The sequence below is a fragment of the Amblyomma mixtum genome, chromosome 5 (assembly GCF_055824585.1).
Source record: "Amblyomma mixtum isolate Tamu chromosome 5, ASM5582458v1, whole genome shotgun sequence".
NCBI lineage: Eukaryota > Metazoa > Arthropoda > Arachnida > Ixodida > Ixodidae > Amblyomma > Amblyomma mixtum.
In genome coordinates this window covers 118,280,078-118,299,251 of record NC_143016.1, presented here as the reverse complement: position 1 = coordinate 118,299,251, position 19,174 = coordinate 118,280,078, and the positions used below count along the sequence as shown (strand labels likewise).

General features: G+C 45.0%; 1 protein-coding gene across 1 annotated transcript; it reads right to left on the bottom strand.

Moving 5' to 3' along the window:
• Positions 1–845: 845 nt before the first annotated feature.
• On the bottom strand, positions 846–13,612 carry LOC149343460 (uncharacterized). Its single transcript, XM_089542398.1, has 5 exons — positions 13,367–13,612; positions 9,818–10,166; positions 7,342–7,574; positions 4,323–4,752; positions 846–1,183 (listed from the first exon to the last, which is right to left on the bottom strand). The coding sequence occupies exons 1-5, from the start codon at positions 13,431–13,433 to the stop codon at positions 889–891; spliced, it is 1,374 nt and encodes a 457-aa protein (XP_089398524.1). The 5' UTR covers positions 13,434–13,612; the 3' UTR covers positions 846–888.
• Positions 13,613–19,174: the final 5,562 nt, after the last annotated feature.

The following is a 19,174-nucleotide window of genomic DNA, read 5'->3' as shown; positions in this document are numbered from 1 at the left end:
CATTAAAATACCATGACCAAAACATTACTAATAAAAACAAGAAATATTTTGTAGAAAAGCGATGCCAGAAAGTCGGAAAAAGATTACAAAACCTCTAGAGACTACAGGCAAGGCTCTGGGGAAAACATGGCGGCCAAGGTGACAGCGGTGCATTCAAGGAGGCAGTGAAAGCTCCTGTTAATTTTCTTTGCATTAAGATGACAGATGGTGTATGTGCAAAAACTCATATGAAATAAACATCGAAAAAAAAACAGACGGACAAGAAGGAGGACCTGGGTGCTCGTCCGCCTGCTTGTTGAGAGGTTTATTCAGTATCAAGCGTTACCAGCTCGCCCAACTCAACATCCTGCTTAGTGTTTGTACAAGTTTGTTATTTTTTTCTGGATGATGAAGGCTTCTCAAGTCTCACAGGGATCGCCATTGTTGCTCTTTCCCAACTTAGCATGCCGCATTAATGTCTACGTTGCTCTTACAGATTTTTATGTAACGGCATTGCACATGTGTCTTTATTAAAGTGCAACACATGGTACTGTGATCTGGAGATATCAAACCAATAACCTGGCATGTGTCACAAAAAGGAAAGTATCTTTATGCAGTAATAACAATGATGTGTTTATTAAAGGTTTGAGCATTGCAAGCATGGGGAAACGCTATTTTTCAATAAGCAGCTTTTAGCTCGTAGATGGCTTGAAGCAGGTTGGCGCTGAAGTGCCGCGGGTACGTATGATGAGTGAAAAGGCCTCTCTCAAGTATCCAGAAGACTGCGTTGCTCGAAGCCTTTACAAACTAAGTTTTGCATGAAATACGCTTCATTTCCTTAGAGATATTCCGTTTCCTGTGTACTGTCTCTGTAAATTTCGCAGAGCTCACTGAAAAACCGCGCTGATTTCAAGTTCTGTGTTCTCTGCTGTATTGACGGTATGCTTCAATGATAGAGTTGTTCCAGGGCATCCAGGGAGCGGGATCTTTGATGAATTCTGTGATTTTAAAAATGGCCTGCTCAATGTATTTCTTTGATGAGTCCTCCAGCTTGTTCGCCTCGTCTTCGGTGAGGTGGCGGCGCATGTAACCTTTGAAGTACTCGAGCGTAGGCCCCACGACGGGCGTTAGCACGTAGACGTCGTATTCCAGTGGAACGGGGAAGTTAAGCTGGTAGTCTATAACACTGATTGTCTTGTTGGTCCTGCGCAGGAAAAAACAGTGAAACCAGCATGAAAAATATATGATGGGAGCGCACCGAGGGTTTTAGCACAACCGAGGCGTATTAGCGTGCACTATAAGCGAACAAGACGGGTTCCTGCTGCGCGTGCGCAGTGGCAGGTGTGGTTTCATACACATACCAGTACGGCGCATGCGCTGAAGGAGCCTGACCGGGCCTGTGCGAGTATGGGCTAATGAGTATGCGCTCTGTGCTAAAGCTCTAATTTTTACTGCTAGAAAAGCCGGGAGAACATTACTGCGACATGGTAATCGTACTCGCGACAGTTGTTTGACCACATATGATGATTTAGTGACTTAGTTGCATGTGACGTGAGCAAAAAGGGTACAGGAGTAGCCTAATGATATTTGCTCAACCTCGCTTTTCAAGTGTTCTAGGCGCTATGTTCTGAAGATAGACGGCATCTGGCCGAGAGCCCATAGGATCAATGATGTCGCCAGCTCTGAGTAGCTATGCGAAAGTAACAAGCTACGCAGTACAGTGGTGAGCAGCCTTGTCTAGAGCGCTCGGGCGGTGCACTTCCTTGCAAAGAAATCCAGATTTTGTGGCAGCCTCTAGGGTCCAGCTGCAACGCTTGCACGGAAGTAGCGCCAGATAGCCTCGTAAACAAAGCAGGCACGAAAACTTTGCCCTGTAAGGAGGGGCTGCTCTCTAATTTCGGTTTTTGTTACCAAGTGCGCACTGCTCGAGCGCTCTAGACAAGGCTGCTCACCACTGTACGTAGTGAATGAATAGTACTCCCGGACAACACACATGGGTGATCTCTACGAAGTTAGTATAGTCGACAGGCCTACATGTATAATGATTTAACATGGAATGTGTGCATGTTTTCTTTCTTTTTTTTTGTTTCTGTGCGATTGGCTATATCATCACCATGGCCCTTCTATCATTTTGCTATAGCGAATAACGAAGAGCGAAAGAGGTGCGTTTAATTTCATCAGCCGACAATAATGAAACAAAAATTGAAAACCTAGAATATGCACACTAATTTAATTTAGTCGCTCTGCTCTCCAGACTCTGAGCCCGTGCTTTCTCTTACTGCGATCCGTTTTCGACCCTGCAGAAGGAAGGGCTTCTTTCTAGCTTCGTAGTCAATTTTCGGATTTAAAGACGTATGTTTAGTGTTTTATGTTAAAACGTACTAAGCCTAACAGCGTCATGTTATTGCTCCGAGTGGAAATTTTTTTGTTTGGCTCTTTCTCCGTATCTTGACGTTTGTCCGGCGCAAAAACCCCTTCATGGTTGAGCAAGTTGAATTAAAAATTTTTCTGTCACTTGTCTGGAGCTCGTGACGCCTACAGCGAAATGAACTCGTTGAAAATGTTTTCAGTTAAATGGCAATGTAGCGTCGCCTCTTGGATCCAAGTAAAAAGTCTCTATGGACGCATCTGCTATGTCCAGGATTCGTGGACGTCAATTTTAATTGTGAGGCACCTATGGAATATATTGAGGCACTGTTATAGAAATATTAAAGGTAATGTACCATTATTCATATGCGTAGCAGAATGTTTCTTTGAAACTTGGTCCATCACTCGCATCGCGTAGTTCAGAGCCACAGAACACCGATGTTGAACGTTTTTGATGGTAGCAGAAACATTAATGGCGAAAACATGCAAGCCTGCCGTAGGGAGGTTTGCGGATATGTTGATTGTTAAAGTGGAATGTTAAGATACAAGAAACAGTTGCGTTCATAAACGGCTTGTCATCGAAAAATGTGCTTGTCCAGAATTTTTGGCAAATAAATTGATAAATTGGTTTTTAAGGAAAGGAAATGGTGCAGTATCTGTCTCACATATCTCGGTGGACACCTGAGTGACGCCGTAAGAGAAGGGAAGAAGGTAGGAGTGAAAGAAAAAAGAGAGAGGGAGGTGCTGTAGTGGAGGTCTCCGGAATAATTTCGACCACCTGGGGATCTTTAACGTGCACTGACATTGCACAGCACACGGGCGCCTCTTGCCCTTCACCTCCTTCTAAACGCGGCTGCCGCGGTCGGGTTCGAACCCCGGTACAATTTTTTTTTGCAGGACAACAAATGGTCCAGTGATGATGACACATTTATTGCGATTTTTTGGTGTTTTCTTCCTTGTAAATGCTGGGTTTTGTGTGAGAGTGGCCTCTTTCTAATCAGAACATGTGGAGGTATCGATGCAAGCCACCTTCCATTAGTCCCTAGTATCAATTTAAAAAGTTTGCTTTTATGTTATTCAGTTTGCACTTGATCGCGCACAGCGGAGCACACGCTCGCTTCATGCAGTGTCTAAGCTAAGGCGCATAATTAGTCAGCGGCAGGCGGGTTACTGTGCTAAACAGATCTGTTAGCATAATGATGTTCAGGACAGTGTGATGCCAGGGCTGGGCTGCGATTCTTGTCCGCCGCCCTCAAGCTTCAGTTTTAGGTGCCCACCGAGCTGGGCTCAGATAGGGCTCCACAGTGACTTACGATGATGATTCGTGCTCCCCACCAAACTTTTTTTTTCTGGATGCAATCGTTAGGCATGCTAGATACGCAGCAGCGGAAAGGGCGTGATTGAGAGACGCGCTACGAACCTTGATCGGTAGCGACTTCTTTATGCCTGCTATTCGCGAGAAAATTGTGCGGGAGCGCATGTTCGTACTTCCTTAACACCCTCAGTATGTGACGGAATATTTGACCGCAGAGGCTTCTAGGATGATTTTAGGTTGAAAGCACTCCGAAACAGCACGTAAGACCATTTCAAAGACCAACCTTTTCAAAACTGACACCCTGCTTTGGGAGGGAACAGCGCGAACAAGACGACAGACGAAGCAAAAGGACACAAAGACGACGTTGCTTCGTCTGTCGTCTTGTTCACGCTGTTCCCGCCCACGATGTATTATTACAAACTCGCCCAGCTATCCATCCTTCTTCCCTGCTTTGGATAAATTTTCTAGCTTTTCATGTCATCCTTTTATCGTGTTAGTGAAGCTACAACTGAAAATAACGCCGCAAGAAAGCAGAGTTAGTATTTAAAACCACAGTTCCTTGGTGACCAGTCACAAGCTCTACCTTTTTTTGCTGCGTTTAAGAAAGCCGGCTTGCTGAACTGATTTTACCGAGGTTCTATAGTTATGCTAAACCACTTACTCTGTGACTTCGATGACAGCGTCAACTGCCACGATTCGCACGTCCATCCTCAGACGGATGTTGGGATATGTGCTGGCGTACAGCTGGACACGGATGCCTTCGAAACCCAGCGCCACCCGCGCAGCGATGCCGCACTTGTTTGCCCTGGCGTAGTTGTCGCCTTCTCGGCGCAGGAAGGGGATACCTTCTACGGTCACGTTGGCGATCTGGAAAGTGCGGTCTCCGAAGGTGACGTCGTCGACGTCGGTGAAGGTGATCAGGTCCAGATGAGAGGCGAGAGCTATTCTCTTGACGCTGTAGTCGAAGACCCCCCACTTGCTGGGGTCCTGCCAAGGACCAAGCGGGAAGTCGGCGAAAGACGTGCTGCCGCCGGGTCCCGGGAGTAATATACCGGGGGTGTAAACCGGGTCTGGCCTCGGTTTCTTCACGTCTGGACAGTAGAAGGGAAAAAGCGGTCATTTTACACGCTGTGAATGCATTTGCAAAAATAGCGTGATTACTGCTTTTTGTAAGTCTAATCTTTCCTTCTGATGAATTTAGCGGCATTCATATCACAGCTGGCTTGTTTGTATTCTCAGCTGGCGAACGCTGCAAACTTGAACGAAACTGTTGTTATGTCATTCGGTTCATGCTTGTAGGCTAAAAGGCACAAACTGGTGCTACACTTCGAACTAAGCTTCTTGGACGTTCGCCAGCGTACGACACCCAGTAAGTTTTTGCACATGCTGCTGTGATGTGGACAGGTGCACGAATAACTACAAAAATGACCAAAGGAAGAAAACTGAGAAGCCTACAGTAAAAAAAATGTCAACTCAATCAGAGCCATTTGTGTTTATGAGAAAAGATTATGATTTAAATTATACTTTCGCTTTTTTCACAAGATTAGGAAGCGGAGCTGTGTCCCACAACCGCGAGCTGAGAACTACGCCGAAAACGGCAGTAACACTGAGGAGGTAGAGGGTGCAATTACTTAGAATTTACTCCGAAGAGCTCACGGCCACATACACTGCTGTAGTCTTTATGTACCATCAATTAGGCATACCTCTGTCCGGAGACTTCCCGCTGTTGATAGCAGAGGCAGAGACCGCGTGAGCTTATCTCAAGAAAGCGAATGACGGACCAGCCCGGCTAAGCATTGTCCAGCCGGAGGTGCGTCTTTATTTGCACAGAGTGAACTTAGGACGATAGCAAGGATATCTACGTTTCTGGCTGTATTCTCAGCGCCTATCAATTTACACCATTTCTGCACTCGCCATTAAAGTGGTAACAAGAAACGAGGTATCTCCATAAGCACGCTAAAGCTTTAACAACGTGTGCCGAGGAAGGGATATATAAAATTATGCCTTCATATGGTTAAGTACGGAATGAGACAAAATGGTTGCTGCGTTAATGACCAGCAAATGAAACCTGCTGTAAACCTAAGAAAAATTGATGACGCACAACTCAAAGCGCAATTTAACGGAGACAGTTGTAAGCCGCGGTTCCCTCAAGGTAAGCTTATGGCGAAAAGACCGCAATGTTTTTTTTTTTTTTTTTGTAGGAGATCGTCTTGAAGCACATTTAAAGGTGAGAAAAACGGACTGATTATCTTAATGACCCATCTTTTTCACTGTATTCTGGTGAGTTCACCTTATAAGGCTTTTTTACTTAGTAATCAGTTATGCTTGTGCCTCTCCACGTCGTTGGAGAGCGGAAAGCACACTTTTGCACTGTATTGCATTTCGGTCGACGCCTAATGAAGTTGATTCGGGGTGTAGCGTTCATCAGTATTTCTTCCTGCCATGATCTGTTTACATGGTCCTGTCTACTTGGAAATATGCAGGAAATTGTATTCATCCCTGACTTTGCCAGCCTGTCATTAGAAATCGTTATTAAGAAAGATTTTATCGCTCGTAATAATGATTTTTTCCATTCCTAGCATCATGTCTATTTAAAAAAAAATATTTTTTGAATGCACGATTCCTTGAGGGTTTATTTTAGAAATTCTGATGCTTTCGATTTTAAGATTACCTAAGATCTCGTCTGTTTGGACATTGCTGTACAACAAAAAGTTACTTTGGTGTTTTAACCTTCAAAACTAAACAATCGTCGCTTTCTAGACCTAAACAATTATTTACAGAAACCTTTTTTTGAATAAGAGCGGCGATCGGCGTCGGGAAATGATACAAAAAAAAGGAGAACGTAGAAACATGCACTTAAATGTCTTTAGTCTTAAATGCTTGTAAGTGCTGTGCGTTCAACTTCAAAATTTTGCGTAGCAGAGATTTTCTAGTATGAGATCCCTGCCGCCATGTTCACACAGTATGTCTCTCCTGGTTTATCAGCCCGGAGCTTGGCCTAACGAACAATCATTTTCAGAGCTTACACAACAACTCGGAAGAACAAGTAAAAGAATACCAGAAGAAAAAGTATAACGAAAAAACTTTGTGGAACTTAAGCGAACAGATGGGAGTAAATGTTAATGAAGCTATTAGCGCACGCTGCTCATCTACTTTGTTGTATTTAAGTGATAACAGCTCTAACACACGGGGAAATAGTGAGGAAAATAAGATGGGCCGGATATTTTAGCGTGATTTTGCAAAACGAAAGGAGCAGTAATGAAAGCGGCCACTCCAAAATAAACAAGTTATAAATAAAGTTCTACCTCGGAGGAACATTTGGCATTTTTCCTGGGTCATGTCCCTCATAGCCTGAGCCGCTTTGGGACATGAAACCTTCATAAACCATTTTTCCTGGTGACCCGAACCAAGCAGGTTCGAAATAATATTAATAAAACTGTAAACCTGAGCCCAATAACCAGGTGCATTATCACCCTTTTTTCATGAGAGCAGAAATCAGCACAGATGTCCGAAGCTGTTTCCTCAGTGCATTCCTACGTAGTCGATTCGGGGCCAATTCACGCTTTCGGGTGCGTGCTGGAGAACCCGTGTAACTTTGTAAGACGAAAATAAGAATTTGAAACTTAGCAATTCTGAAAGAATTCCATCCATATGATGTAAGGGTGGCAGGCTGCCCATACCTCCAATCTTGGTTCCGTTTCGGGCAAACAGTTCAACCATTCCTAAGAACTGGTGGACAACCTCGTGCACTGTGTTTCCCATCTTCTGATTCAGTGCTTCCTCAATGGACCCTTCGGCCAACCAGTTCAGCACGTCGAAAATGATGTTGCTTCCATCCAGCTGGCGTGCTCGGAATATCACAGGTGCGTTCCGAAAGGAGAGTTCGGTGAGCGTCAGACGGTTTGGAGCCGGCCTATAAAGCAAGGGAAGGGACGGTAGTAAAAACAGTAAAATTGGAGCCCTTAACGAGTGATTTTGTAAAAGGCAAACAGTATAAACTCAAGGATTAAAGGAACAACAGCTTGACAGTGAGAATTCGGTAAAATGCGAATTTCTAGCGCAAAAAGGCGATGGAACAAGAAACGAAGTGGACAGGACACAGTGTTTCCTGCGTCCACTTTGTTTCTTGTGTCTTTGTTTTTTTGCGCTATAACCTCCCTAAATATGTACCAACTAGTCTGAAAGAATGTTCATGCAATAAAACACGTGTTAAAAACGAATTTACGACGGGCAACTTTGTTCTTGAACACAAATTGCGGTAGAAACAGCTTAAGCAGTACACGGGAATCACAACAGACGCAGTGCATGAACTCCGCGACACAAAATAATGAATACTGTGGTATGGAATTGTAAGTGGGTCCCAAAGCGGACGGTTGCAAATAAATTTCACACACCTGGACCCCTGTAACGTCTACTGACACGCTACAGCACAAGGTGATTTTTGTCATTTAGCCTTCATCGAAACGCAGCCACCATGGCAAGGGTAGGCAACCCAGTCATTAGGCTCAGTAGCTGATGCTATAGCCACTTAAGCCAGCGCAGCGGGTTCCACTGATTATAATGTTCTGCATCACCAATGCCGATGCAGAAAGGGTATCGTCACTACCATTTTATTGATATTGACCGCCTTCTATAGGTACCTGTCTCTGCATTGTAGAAATCATGCTCACTAAAGGCAAGTTCGAAAAATCAATCCCCCGCTACCATTTTCCAGATATTCACCATCTTTATAGGTGTCTCTCCCTGCATTGTAGAATGCCCACAAAAGGCAAGTTCGAAAAATTCATCGCCCGAAAATTTTACACAGTTATCTGCATACGCGCATTGATGATGATAGGCAACTATCCCCCATTCGAGGTTCGAGCAATCTGTGTTCTATGCAGAACTAAAGCCCCTTAATGGTCGATGATTATGTCACGTCTAGGCTTGAGTACACGTCCGAACACCAAACCACAGCTGTCATAAGAAATTATGACATAATAGATGACATGAGACACATGAGTGCGGGTCACGAAAACGAAGACATTTCAATCAATAGCAAAGGGTTTAAACTATATATCCTTCGCATCTTCGGAACCTAAGCTGAAATTCTTAGCAAGCGGCCAAGCATATCGCGCACGTTCACAACTGTGCTGTACAGAAACGTCCATGACTGAAGTACAAAATGAAAATTTATTAGGCACAGAGGTGTACTGAAGCTTGTTCTGCGTTAGCAAGCCGTACCTGCTTGAAATGTCAGAGGTAAGGGCTACAACACTGAACCCATAGTGAGGTAGGTTGTGTATTATTGGTTCAGCTTGGACGTAGTTGCTGCGGGGATTCTATCGATCGTTACAATGACAGAAACTGAGATTTTGTTCTGAACACCGGTAAGGCTTATCACCTTATTGGTGCATTCGCCCCAGAGATGGTGTAAACATAGTTGCTGCTAATAAGCACGTTTTTACCAACTGCCTATACACGGCTCTTGTCCTAAATTTGGGCCGGCGCACACAATTTTTTCCTTACATGCTGCGAAAATCCAACTGTTTTTAAGAAATACGCAGTCGCGATGGTTTGCACAGATGCCGATGGTCAACAGCTCTACAAAGATGACTGAGGACAAAACTTGAAGAACGCTGTGAAATTCCGCTCCACGATTGCGCTAAAAATATACTATGTGCACAGAAAATAAATATACAACCTTAAAATGTTTACATAATGACCAATAACTTCATTTCATAAGTATGTGCGTGTGTGTGGTATGCGTGGTGCATGTGTCACTGAAGCGGTCATTGTCACTTCGCTTCTTCTCTATTTTTGACCAGCTACCCCACACGTTCTAAGGACTCCGCGTGGGAGTTCTTCCTATATAAAGCATAACAACTACACAGACCTGAAGAAGTTCGCCGTGTTCAAAGAATTACACATCTTCTTTTGCTTAAATCACGCCAGTCATCGAGAAAATCTTCATGAACACGGCTGAAAATGGATCGGAAAATCTGGCAATTACGGTATAGGATTCAAACTATCGTATGGGCTTGCGCTGTCGGAGCGCATTAAAAAGCCCAGCCCGTATAATTTAATCGATAGGCACCCTGTACGTTGACCAAACAGCTCATGTGTCTCTTAAGGACGTTCAACCCCACAATTCAAAATTCATCGACATGTGCTTACTCTTCAACGTAGATCATCATCTTGATCCTGGGAATATAGATATCGACCTTGACTATGGCATCCACAAGCATTGATTCCACGGAGCCCCTGTAAGAGACTGCCAGGGGCCCTCCTTTGATTTCAAATAGTGCGGCGATGCCGCTGTCAGTGGCATTTATAAAATTGCGTTCGTCGCGCATGAGATTTTTGAGGCCGTACAACTTCCCTTCAGACAGGCGCACCCTGAAGTCGATGATTTTTGTGAATGTGCGGCGAATGTCGTCAAGAGGAAACTCTTCAAATCCAGGCAAGCCGAGCACTTTGGAGAGTCCGATGTCGAACAAAGTGTCGTGATAGGCACATGAATCATCTGAAAAAGAAAGAGTAAAAGCGTAAGCATGCAAGAAAGTTGAATCACAATTACCTGTCTTCAGTTGATGCAACAATGCCGTTTGTTTTTCATTTTCATTGCTTACAACCACTACAGAGAAATTAGTTTAATTAGATAGAGGTCACGAGAAAAGTAAAAAAACGGATCTTAAACGTATGTCACGCAATTAATGCTAAGATAGCCTTCAAAAGTAAAAAAAATTATTATTTCTGTATATTTCCAGTGCTGCCGCTATATACGTAGTTTGGAGCTTAGAGAGGTTTACTTGTGGGCGAAACCAGGTGGCTCTTTACGTATTCTCAGTTCTCTTTACTTGTTGAAGGCTAGAAGAGCTCTGCTCTACACCTGTTCGAACGTTAGGACTTCCAGAAATGCTGCATAAGCCCCACCGCACGAAAAAAAACAAAACGTATAAAAAACAGACTTTTTGAGGTACAGAGATGCATTGGCTTAGTCGGACCAGTAGTGCCCTACGTCAGAAAATTGAGTGGACGGTTTATCATTATTTGGTTAATTCACATATAATAGTTTTTAATCTGTAGCAGGTAGGCTTGAAATCGCAATGAGAGATTTCTAGGCTGCTATTTTTGAGAGTCATATCAGTGTTTGAAGGCTCGATTACGTAACATTCGTTCACTCTGGGGAGCGAGGAATTCTGCTATTCGGGGCGTGTTAAACCGAAAAAAAAAACTGTTGAGAAGCATACGCCATGACAAACATTCGGAGTGTCACTCGCCGAAGAGCATCCTTTGTCAAGAGTGTATTATATGCAGACCTGGACTCTTTTCTGGGTTGTTGGGTACAGCTTACGTTGATATGTAAAATACAATAAGTAATGAATTATTAATCCCTTGTAAGTCGTTGTAGAGTATTGATATTCCACAAACATTCGAGGAGTGTTTAGTTTCCAATTTTTTATTACAATAATTATGTTTTTAGCCCAAATTTGAAATTACTTTTCGCAGATGTTTCCTTCTGCAAAGGTTCTTGAATTAGTCGTGATAGAAGCATAGAGTGAAATTCCGCTCTATATATATCTACAGCAAATTACAACAATTATTGAAAATTTTGTACATAAGCTGCTCAGGTTTCAAGCAATATAGCACTTATTCAGAAATCTCAGTCCCTGTACAGGTCAGCACAACCACACGGTTGCAGCTTATCAATATGCAGTTAACGCTCACTTACGAAGCACTCACTGTGAATTGTGCCAAAATAATGTCCCTCAGTAGTTGTCAAAGGTGGTGATGAGGGAGCCTGACTTGGGGAGAAAACCTCAGATCGCTTCTGAAGTTGTGGTTCCCTGCTTCTGAGTGTCTGAGACTTCGGCAGGAATTAACTCCAGATGACACTACGCTTTGAGGTCAAGCCGGTCATTCGAGATGTTAAGGGACTCTCACTGGGCCACTCCCTTTGCTCTGGTGTCGGTTTGGTAGCTCTTGCACTTCAGATTTGTTCTCCACCTTCGGGCGTGACAGTACCTTTGTCCGTGAGTACCTATTTTTTTTAAATTACCATTAGATTAAGCCAGCTGTACGTATTGGCGCGTGCTGACGCTATCTGTTTATGTTTAATGCGTTAACATCAAAAGGGAAGAGGTAGCATTACGAAGCAAACGGAAATGGCGACAGCTGTCTGTTAAGAGCCAGTGGCAGATGGACCACTTGCCACGGTGGGCAGACCGCAACCTGCCCACTGGGCTACGTAAGAAGTTACTATACTAGTTGTACGAACTTTTTTACCACCTCTGATATAGCGAGCCTTAGAATGTCTGGTGGGATATGACGGCATTTCTTGTGTTCACCTAGGGTATAACGTACCTAAGCATGCGACCTCGGATATAATCAACTTTCGCGTGTTAGCCTCGGATATAAAGGATCTAATTATGCCGACTCGGATATAACAAACTTCCATGTCTGGACCTAGGATGTAAAAACCTAGTTTGTTGGCCGCGGATATAATGAACCTAAATGTGCCACTTCTGATATAACGTGCAGTATCGTGTACACCTCGGGTAAAACATCTTTGGTTGCTAACGCTTTAAAACGATCCACTGAGGATTTCGAAATAGTTTTTTAGGCAGTGTCAGCGTAAAAGGGATGGGAAGGAAATTCACATCGAAGTTCTCAGCAGTATTTTTGCGGTCTTGTCTGACGCTGTCATCTCAAGCGTACTTGTAGGGATAAGTGGGCAAAGAAAATGATTGCTCGTCACCTCGAGGAGAAAGCTAAAACATTTAGGACGCCCTGTACAGCATAGCCAAGTGAGCTCCATGGGGCGAGACAATGCACTCTAACTCCAAGCAGGCCTAAAGCAGTGAAAAAAGCCAGTTACCTCTTTCAGAGCCGTAAATGGCTCAAAGTGACCTATTCTGGTGCATACGGGTTTCGTTTCACTATACTAAATTTAGGTGGGGCCGCAGAGTAATCAGTGGTCACTGGCTTTCTCAAAAGCATCTGTGCTGAAGACACCAAAGATTATTCCGGTGTCACTTAGCAGGTCATGGAGATAAATTCGCAGAACCGATTTCCACTTGCGAGTAGGACAGTGTTCCTGCCAAGGACCATGATATGTAGCGCTAACACGACGAAGAACAAGGAAAGAGGTACACAACACAGGCGCTGTGTTGTGTACCTCGTTCTTTGTCCTTTGCCCTGTTGGCGCTAGATATCATGGATCATCGTTACCGATCCGCCCAACTTACCAGCCTTCTGCTAAGGGCTCATTTGTGTTGAGAATTTCCACAAGCAGATGTGTTGAACATCCAGATCCATAGCTGTTAAGCTAAGTTCATATGCTAAACTGAGTTCAAGTCAAGCTGTCAAAGTGCTGCACATGAAAATGTACTTGGAATAAATATAAAGATGACTAACCTGCCCAATTATTCATTTATGCTTTCAGAATCGTTTTTGCTTGACCCCTTGCACCTCCTGCTAATTGTACTTGTAATGCCAGACGTCAACAATTCAGGTGTGATATGCTGCTGAAACATTCCGCATTTTTCATTTTGGTTTAAGGTGCGGTGTTTTATTCGTTTTAGATGCCAGGAAGCCACACGATACACCTCGCAGATATTAAATTTTTTCATGCATGTCAATCGTGTCATCAAGGAAACGTAGAATTAAAGAAATGAACAAGAATGAGAACCCGGAGTTAATATTGGCTAATTTCTTACTTACCACTTGTCACCAGTGCACCGGTTACAATTAGCAAGAACAGGAGCAGCGTGTACGACGTCGCTTTCATGGTTCGTCCAAACGGATCCTTGTGAAAAACTCTACCTTCGCTTCTAACCGCAGGGCTCGCGAACCGAGCACAAGAACGCCGCACTGCGAACTGCGGCCGCTGCGTCGTGCCTGCTTGACTACTGTGATGACCCTTTAAATGGAGAAGAAAGCCGAAGTTAAGCGCCTAGATAGGGTCGTATTAGGTAACGCGGGAGTGTGGTGACACGAGGGAGGTCGGCGGTGTCTCTTTACATCTGATGTTTCTTACGCAACGCAAAACTTCCTCGTCAAGCGGAAGTTCAGCGTGGCGAAAGTGTGGGTTTCATTTCGTGGTGCAAGAGCACAGTTATCGGGCTTACCACCGTACGCAATCTGTAATGGCCAGATGGCGCCACTGGAGTGAAGTGTTCAGCGTCACTAATGCCGACTTCGAGCAACTTCGGGCTGCGAGCGCGGCCTGGTTGCTTTCGAAGCGACCGTCGGGCAGTGGAGCAAGACGCTTTGTTAAAGTAGCGGTGTTCATTTTTTATGTTTTAAAGGTCATTGAAGGCTATTTAGACTGCTTTCGGCTACCGATATGACCTCTAGCACACCGCTTGTTCAAAAACGGCTATATAAAGATATGCAAAGAATGAGCAGCAGGCGCTCCACGGGAAAGTGTCATTCGTAGCGAGATATGCATGCGAGAGACTTGGAACTTAACCGAGTATTTACGTCTGTATCTTGAACAGATAATCCATGCGAAGTTTGCCTGGCAGAACATTAAATGCTGAAGCGTCGTGGACGGTATGCAGACTGTTGCCTTCATGAAATTGCGGCGGCGGCAGTGAAGGCTTTCGATCCACTAGTAGCTGGCCGTCGTTGAAAATGATAGTTTGGTAATAGTGTTGGAAGCGTGATCGATGATACCCGGCAGTGGAAAATGTTTGAGCAGGGCCAGCGACCCCACATTTTTAACACCGTAGTCACACAACGGATTACGATAAACTTTTGGCTCCTTTGGGTTCTAGGGTAAACCCGCACAAACATTCAAACAAATGTTGCATTATTACTGCTTCTGAGCGAAAACTTCCTTGTCCTACAACACTGCTCTTTAACTGTTCTGTAAAAGTGTTCTTCAAAGGCCTGATTTTCATGAAAAATGACAGCGTTTAAAACGTTTACTTAGAGTAAAACATTCCCTCAAGCATTTAGAGGGAGCATGGACAATTCTTTGGCGATCACTATCGATACTGATTGGTGACTGTGAAATGATGAGCAATTTTGTAATTCAAGAATTTTTTTCTAAACTGTATACACAAGCCGTGAAAAAAATGTTGAATGTTCAGTCGTTCACGTTGTCCTTAATTCGAAGTGAGGTTCATATTTTCCTTCACATGCGCCTCAGAGAGCTTTGGCAAGCGCCGTTCGCAATGCACATTGATATTGACCGATAGGGCAGTTCATCGCGCGGCACTGGATCTTTATTCCAGTGTTGGTTGGTATATTAAGTCTCAGGGGAACAGTAAGGAAAGAGTAATACCTTACTTTGGCGCCTCATTTTTAGGTGCTTGACAAAGAGCAGGAGAGTGCAATTTGGCTTTCACGATCAAGGTAGCGTAGTGTATGCCACTTAAATGAAGCATTCAGCCACATCGGTGGCAAGCGAAGGAGCCTTTCTGGAAGTGAAGAACTGAGGTGGAGGTATATGAACCGAGTAAGTACTTCACGCATATTATACATGAACTTTAAAGGGACACTGAGGAGAAATTGAAGTTGGCTTGTATCGACAGAATACCAGCTCCTGATTACAAAAACGCCACTCATACTGACAACAAAGCTCTTGTAACGTAGAAAAGAGCAAGAACCAAAATACAGGTATCGCCGCCACTGGCCAAACTCGCAAGTACAAGCGTGATGAGGTCATAGGACAAAACAGTGTTGATGAACACTATAGTAGGATACAACTTAAAAAAACAGCAGTTGCTAACACTGGGCCGCGGTCCGCGGCGTCTTGTATTACTCCGCTGGCCAATCGCAACTGTAAACGAAACCAGCTTTTTAATGTTTGACTATATCAAACATTTTGTGAATAAAAATTCTAGAGTTCATAATTTTTTTCTTGTCATAAGCTCCTTGTTAACGTAACAAGAAGCGTTTAAGCAGCGGACTACTTTTTTGTCGTGGAGGAATTCTGTGCGCGAAGGCTGAATATGGGCGGAGCTTCACTGCAGACTTAAGTTGTATTCAGAAACCACAGATCACTGAGGCGCAGCCAATGCATGCGCAGATCTCCTTGACGTCGCCAGATGGCGCCACGTGCCCGGCAGCTACGCGCGCGCCTGCAGCATCGGGACCAATCAGCGCCGGCTCAGCGGCCGTGGGCGGGCTCCCGGTATTCCGCTAACGGTAACAAGGTACACGGTATAGGCAACGGGCGAACGTAACTCCGCCGCCGACGGAGGCGCCTCTCGCGGCGAGCAGCGCACCGGAGACAGGATACGCTCGCCGTCGCACACAGTCAGCTCCGCATGCAATCTGATCGCTGCGGCTGGGCTGCGTACTCTTTTTCAAAAGCGAAGAATGCCGGGCTCAAATACGAATGATTCTCCTGCTGTAGTCAATCTGAAATAACAATGAGAGATGCGAGCCAGAAAAATACAAGCGATGAACACGCGTAGCTTACCTCGATCTCCACGCTCTTCGGCGGCGCGTTGATTATCTACCTGTGCTACACGGGTACTTTCGAATGACATATGAGTCGAATGGCAGTCGAGACTTGGAATGGCATTCGAACTCGACGGACTCCCGCGGTGCTACACGGCACTTTCCAAACGCATTCGAAATTCTCAGCTCGTTTTCAGTGTACAACGACGACTACGGTCACGCTAGTCCGACAACGGCACTATCACGGTGAACAGCAGCATATGATTATAGTGAACTATCTAGTTTATTATAATATTATTGTAGTGGCACAAGTTTTTTGGCTAAACGACACCGACGAGTCCGATCAGCGGACGGTCAGCTTTCATGCCCTCGGGAGTTCGGCGGCTGAGCGAAAACGCGCTGATGAGGTGACGGTGCGAATACATGCGCGCTTATACATTATGCGGATTGGAAATAAGCGAAACGAGCGCCTAATTTCACATGTGCACACATGGACACTCACTAGCGATAACCACTTGCCAAATTAATTTCAGTCGACGACGACTCCGTTCCCTTCAGCGACGACTGGGCCTAGCGAGCCCGCAGGGTTGGATCGGTGATTGTGAAGAAAGAATTCACAAGTTTTAGCGAATGCAAATGGTCAACGAGTGTAGTTTTGACAAGAGTGACATGAAATCAACTATTGCTTACATCGCAGGACGCGCATACGATGAACGGGAAGCGGCGGTGTGACTCGGGCTGCCGAGCAGTGCTTTACGGCCAGCAGCATTCGTCGCCGTCGCTAGCTTGTGGGTATCAAGTTAAGCCATTTCAGTTAAAGCGAACGGTCACCAAACATACTTCTGGATAAAGTAGTTTAAAATAAAGTACGGGGCATGTCGGAGGAAGCCGGGAAAATTAGCGAGAAGCGCCGGTCCTACGCGATGTCAACAATCCGGCTGTCAAGTGTTTCTCAGGCGAGCGATCGTGTCGGCGCTTCCCACAGATTGTCGCACTGCGTAAACAGGCACGGGTACAACCGGTACAGAAGAGAAGAGATTATTTAATAGAACTAAAGCGCATATTTCGTTTTATGTCTTGTAAACCAGTACAAGCTGTTCATACGTAGCGATGTAAACAGCAGCATGAGTACAGTCGTCCTCATCGGCGCACTCCTGGGGAAATTTCATGCACACGCGGTAAATGTTCGTTGGTGTACTATCATCTGCAAGCACTCACTTAGACGGAACATGAACTATTTGCTAAACAAACAGCAGAAAAAAGCGAGTAGCGGGTATCTAAATGAACAGCCACAGAGCCGAAAGCAGTCGCGCGGCTGTGGGCGGGGCGAAGCGACGGCGGCAGCGACGGCTATTGGTCGCTTCGGGCTGTGTTCGCGTTTCGAAGGCATTCCAAAATCTGGAATGTCTCCGCGGAGCTCCGTCGACTCGTTCGCTCCTCGGAAGAAGGAATTCAAATCGTCCAAATCGCGAAATGCCGCCGATATAACTATCGGCACGCTTTCCACCGCCATTCTACCAGCCTCGCGCAAGGCTGCCATGCCGTCAGCTACGGCGGAGCAATCCTGCGATATGTTCCCCGCCTGCCCGCTAGATGGCGCTGGTTGTTCAGCGATCGTGGCGGCTCCTGACGACTGCCCGTTGCCTATGCTAAAGATGTCTATTTGCGAGAACTTCGTTGACGACTTCGAGAACGAGATCCATCGTAACGCTGGTAAAACGCCGGTGCAAACGTAAGCGAAGCGACTGTAGCGACGGACGCAATAGCCGATAGATGCCTTCAACGTGCGGCCGGCGGTAGCTTTCTTTTCGGCTGCTCCTAGGCTGCTCTGCTGGCGGCCAGAAATCACGGAGTCTGCGCTACGTCATGTGCATGTCATATTTCACGTCACTTAGTCCTGTGTCGTCATAAGAGAATCCCAAGTTTGAATCAGAGCGGCGGGAAAATCTTTTTCTACTTCGAATCCAAATTTCTTAGAAATAAATGCATCTTTCGCTGCCTACCAAGTGGCATCAAAGCCATGAAATGTCGAACTATCGGATTCTGCTATAAAAAATATTAATAGTGCTTTCCTCACTGTCCCTTTAAGGCATAAGGCCGCGTGGTTTTTGCGCATTGGGCGTACTTACGCAAGAATTTTTACAGATGTAATGAGACACCCCTCGGTAGTATGGTTGACTTATGTGGTGCTGTGAATCGGTGTACTGTAAATTGGAACGTCGGAGAGCTACAGACGAATAGGGCTGTGTCCCCGTCGCTTTCTTGTGTTAACGCGTGCATCTTTTCAAGGTAACCGGAACAGCATTTTATCACCGCATTTTGAGCATGGAACAACCATTTCAAAGCACTCCTTGCTGGGAGGACAGCAACAAGATCCGGGGTCGTTTTTGAGAGTTGAAGCAGATTTATATAAGTTAAGGCCGCTTCGCTATCCCTGCACACAAACGGGCATCCTTATACGTCTTAATAGAATGCATGGTTCATACAAGTAGACCTCATTTTTTTTTTACTATTTCCAACAAAATTTGCCGCCAAATAAATATTTTTTGACGTCATAGATTCGACAATCGCGGAAGTTACTGTGACACTCAAGCATGAACAGTGAATGTATATGTTACGGCTTAAAAGTTCAATCAATAGCGCCAACTTATACGGTAAATGAGCCCTTCATGTACGCCAGTTTCAATAGGCGTCTAGGATGTTCTTTTCTTTTTAGGAGATCAACATTCGAATTCAGCATGACCTAAAACGAAAAATAGTTTGCAGTGCTTATCCTAGTTTATGAATGTCTAAGTCATTACCAGCGCCAGGAACTACAAAGCGCTGACAGATATCCCAAGCGGCTCGTATTTGTCCCATAACGAGGCCCTCCGCAACCCAAAGAGGAAGTGCTGCCTTTTTACACAATCACGATGGTGCTTTCACCGATAACTTGAAACTAAAGCTTACAAACCCCGTGATTCACTATCTCCAATGTTTTCCAACAACGTGACCGCGAAGGGCATCGTTGTGGAATATCATGACGGCCAGGCAAGGCAGGGAGCAAGTTCCGGCTTAGATGGAACTGCAGAAGATGGACAGCCGCCGCTATTTCACGTTGTTTAAGTAGCGTAG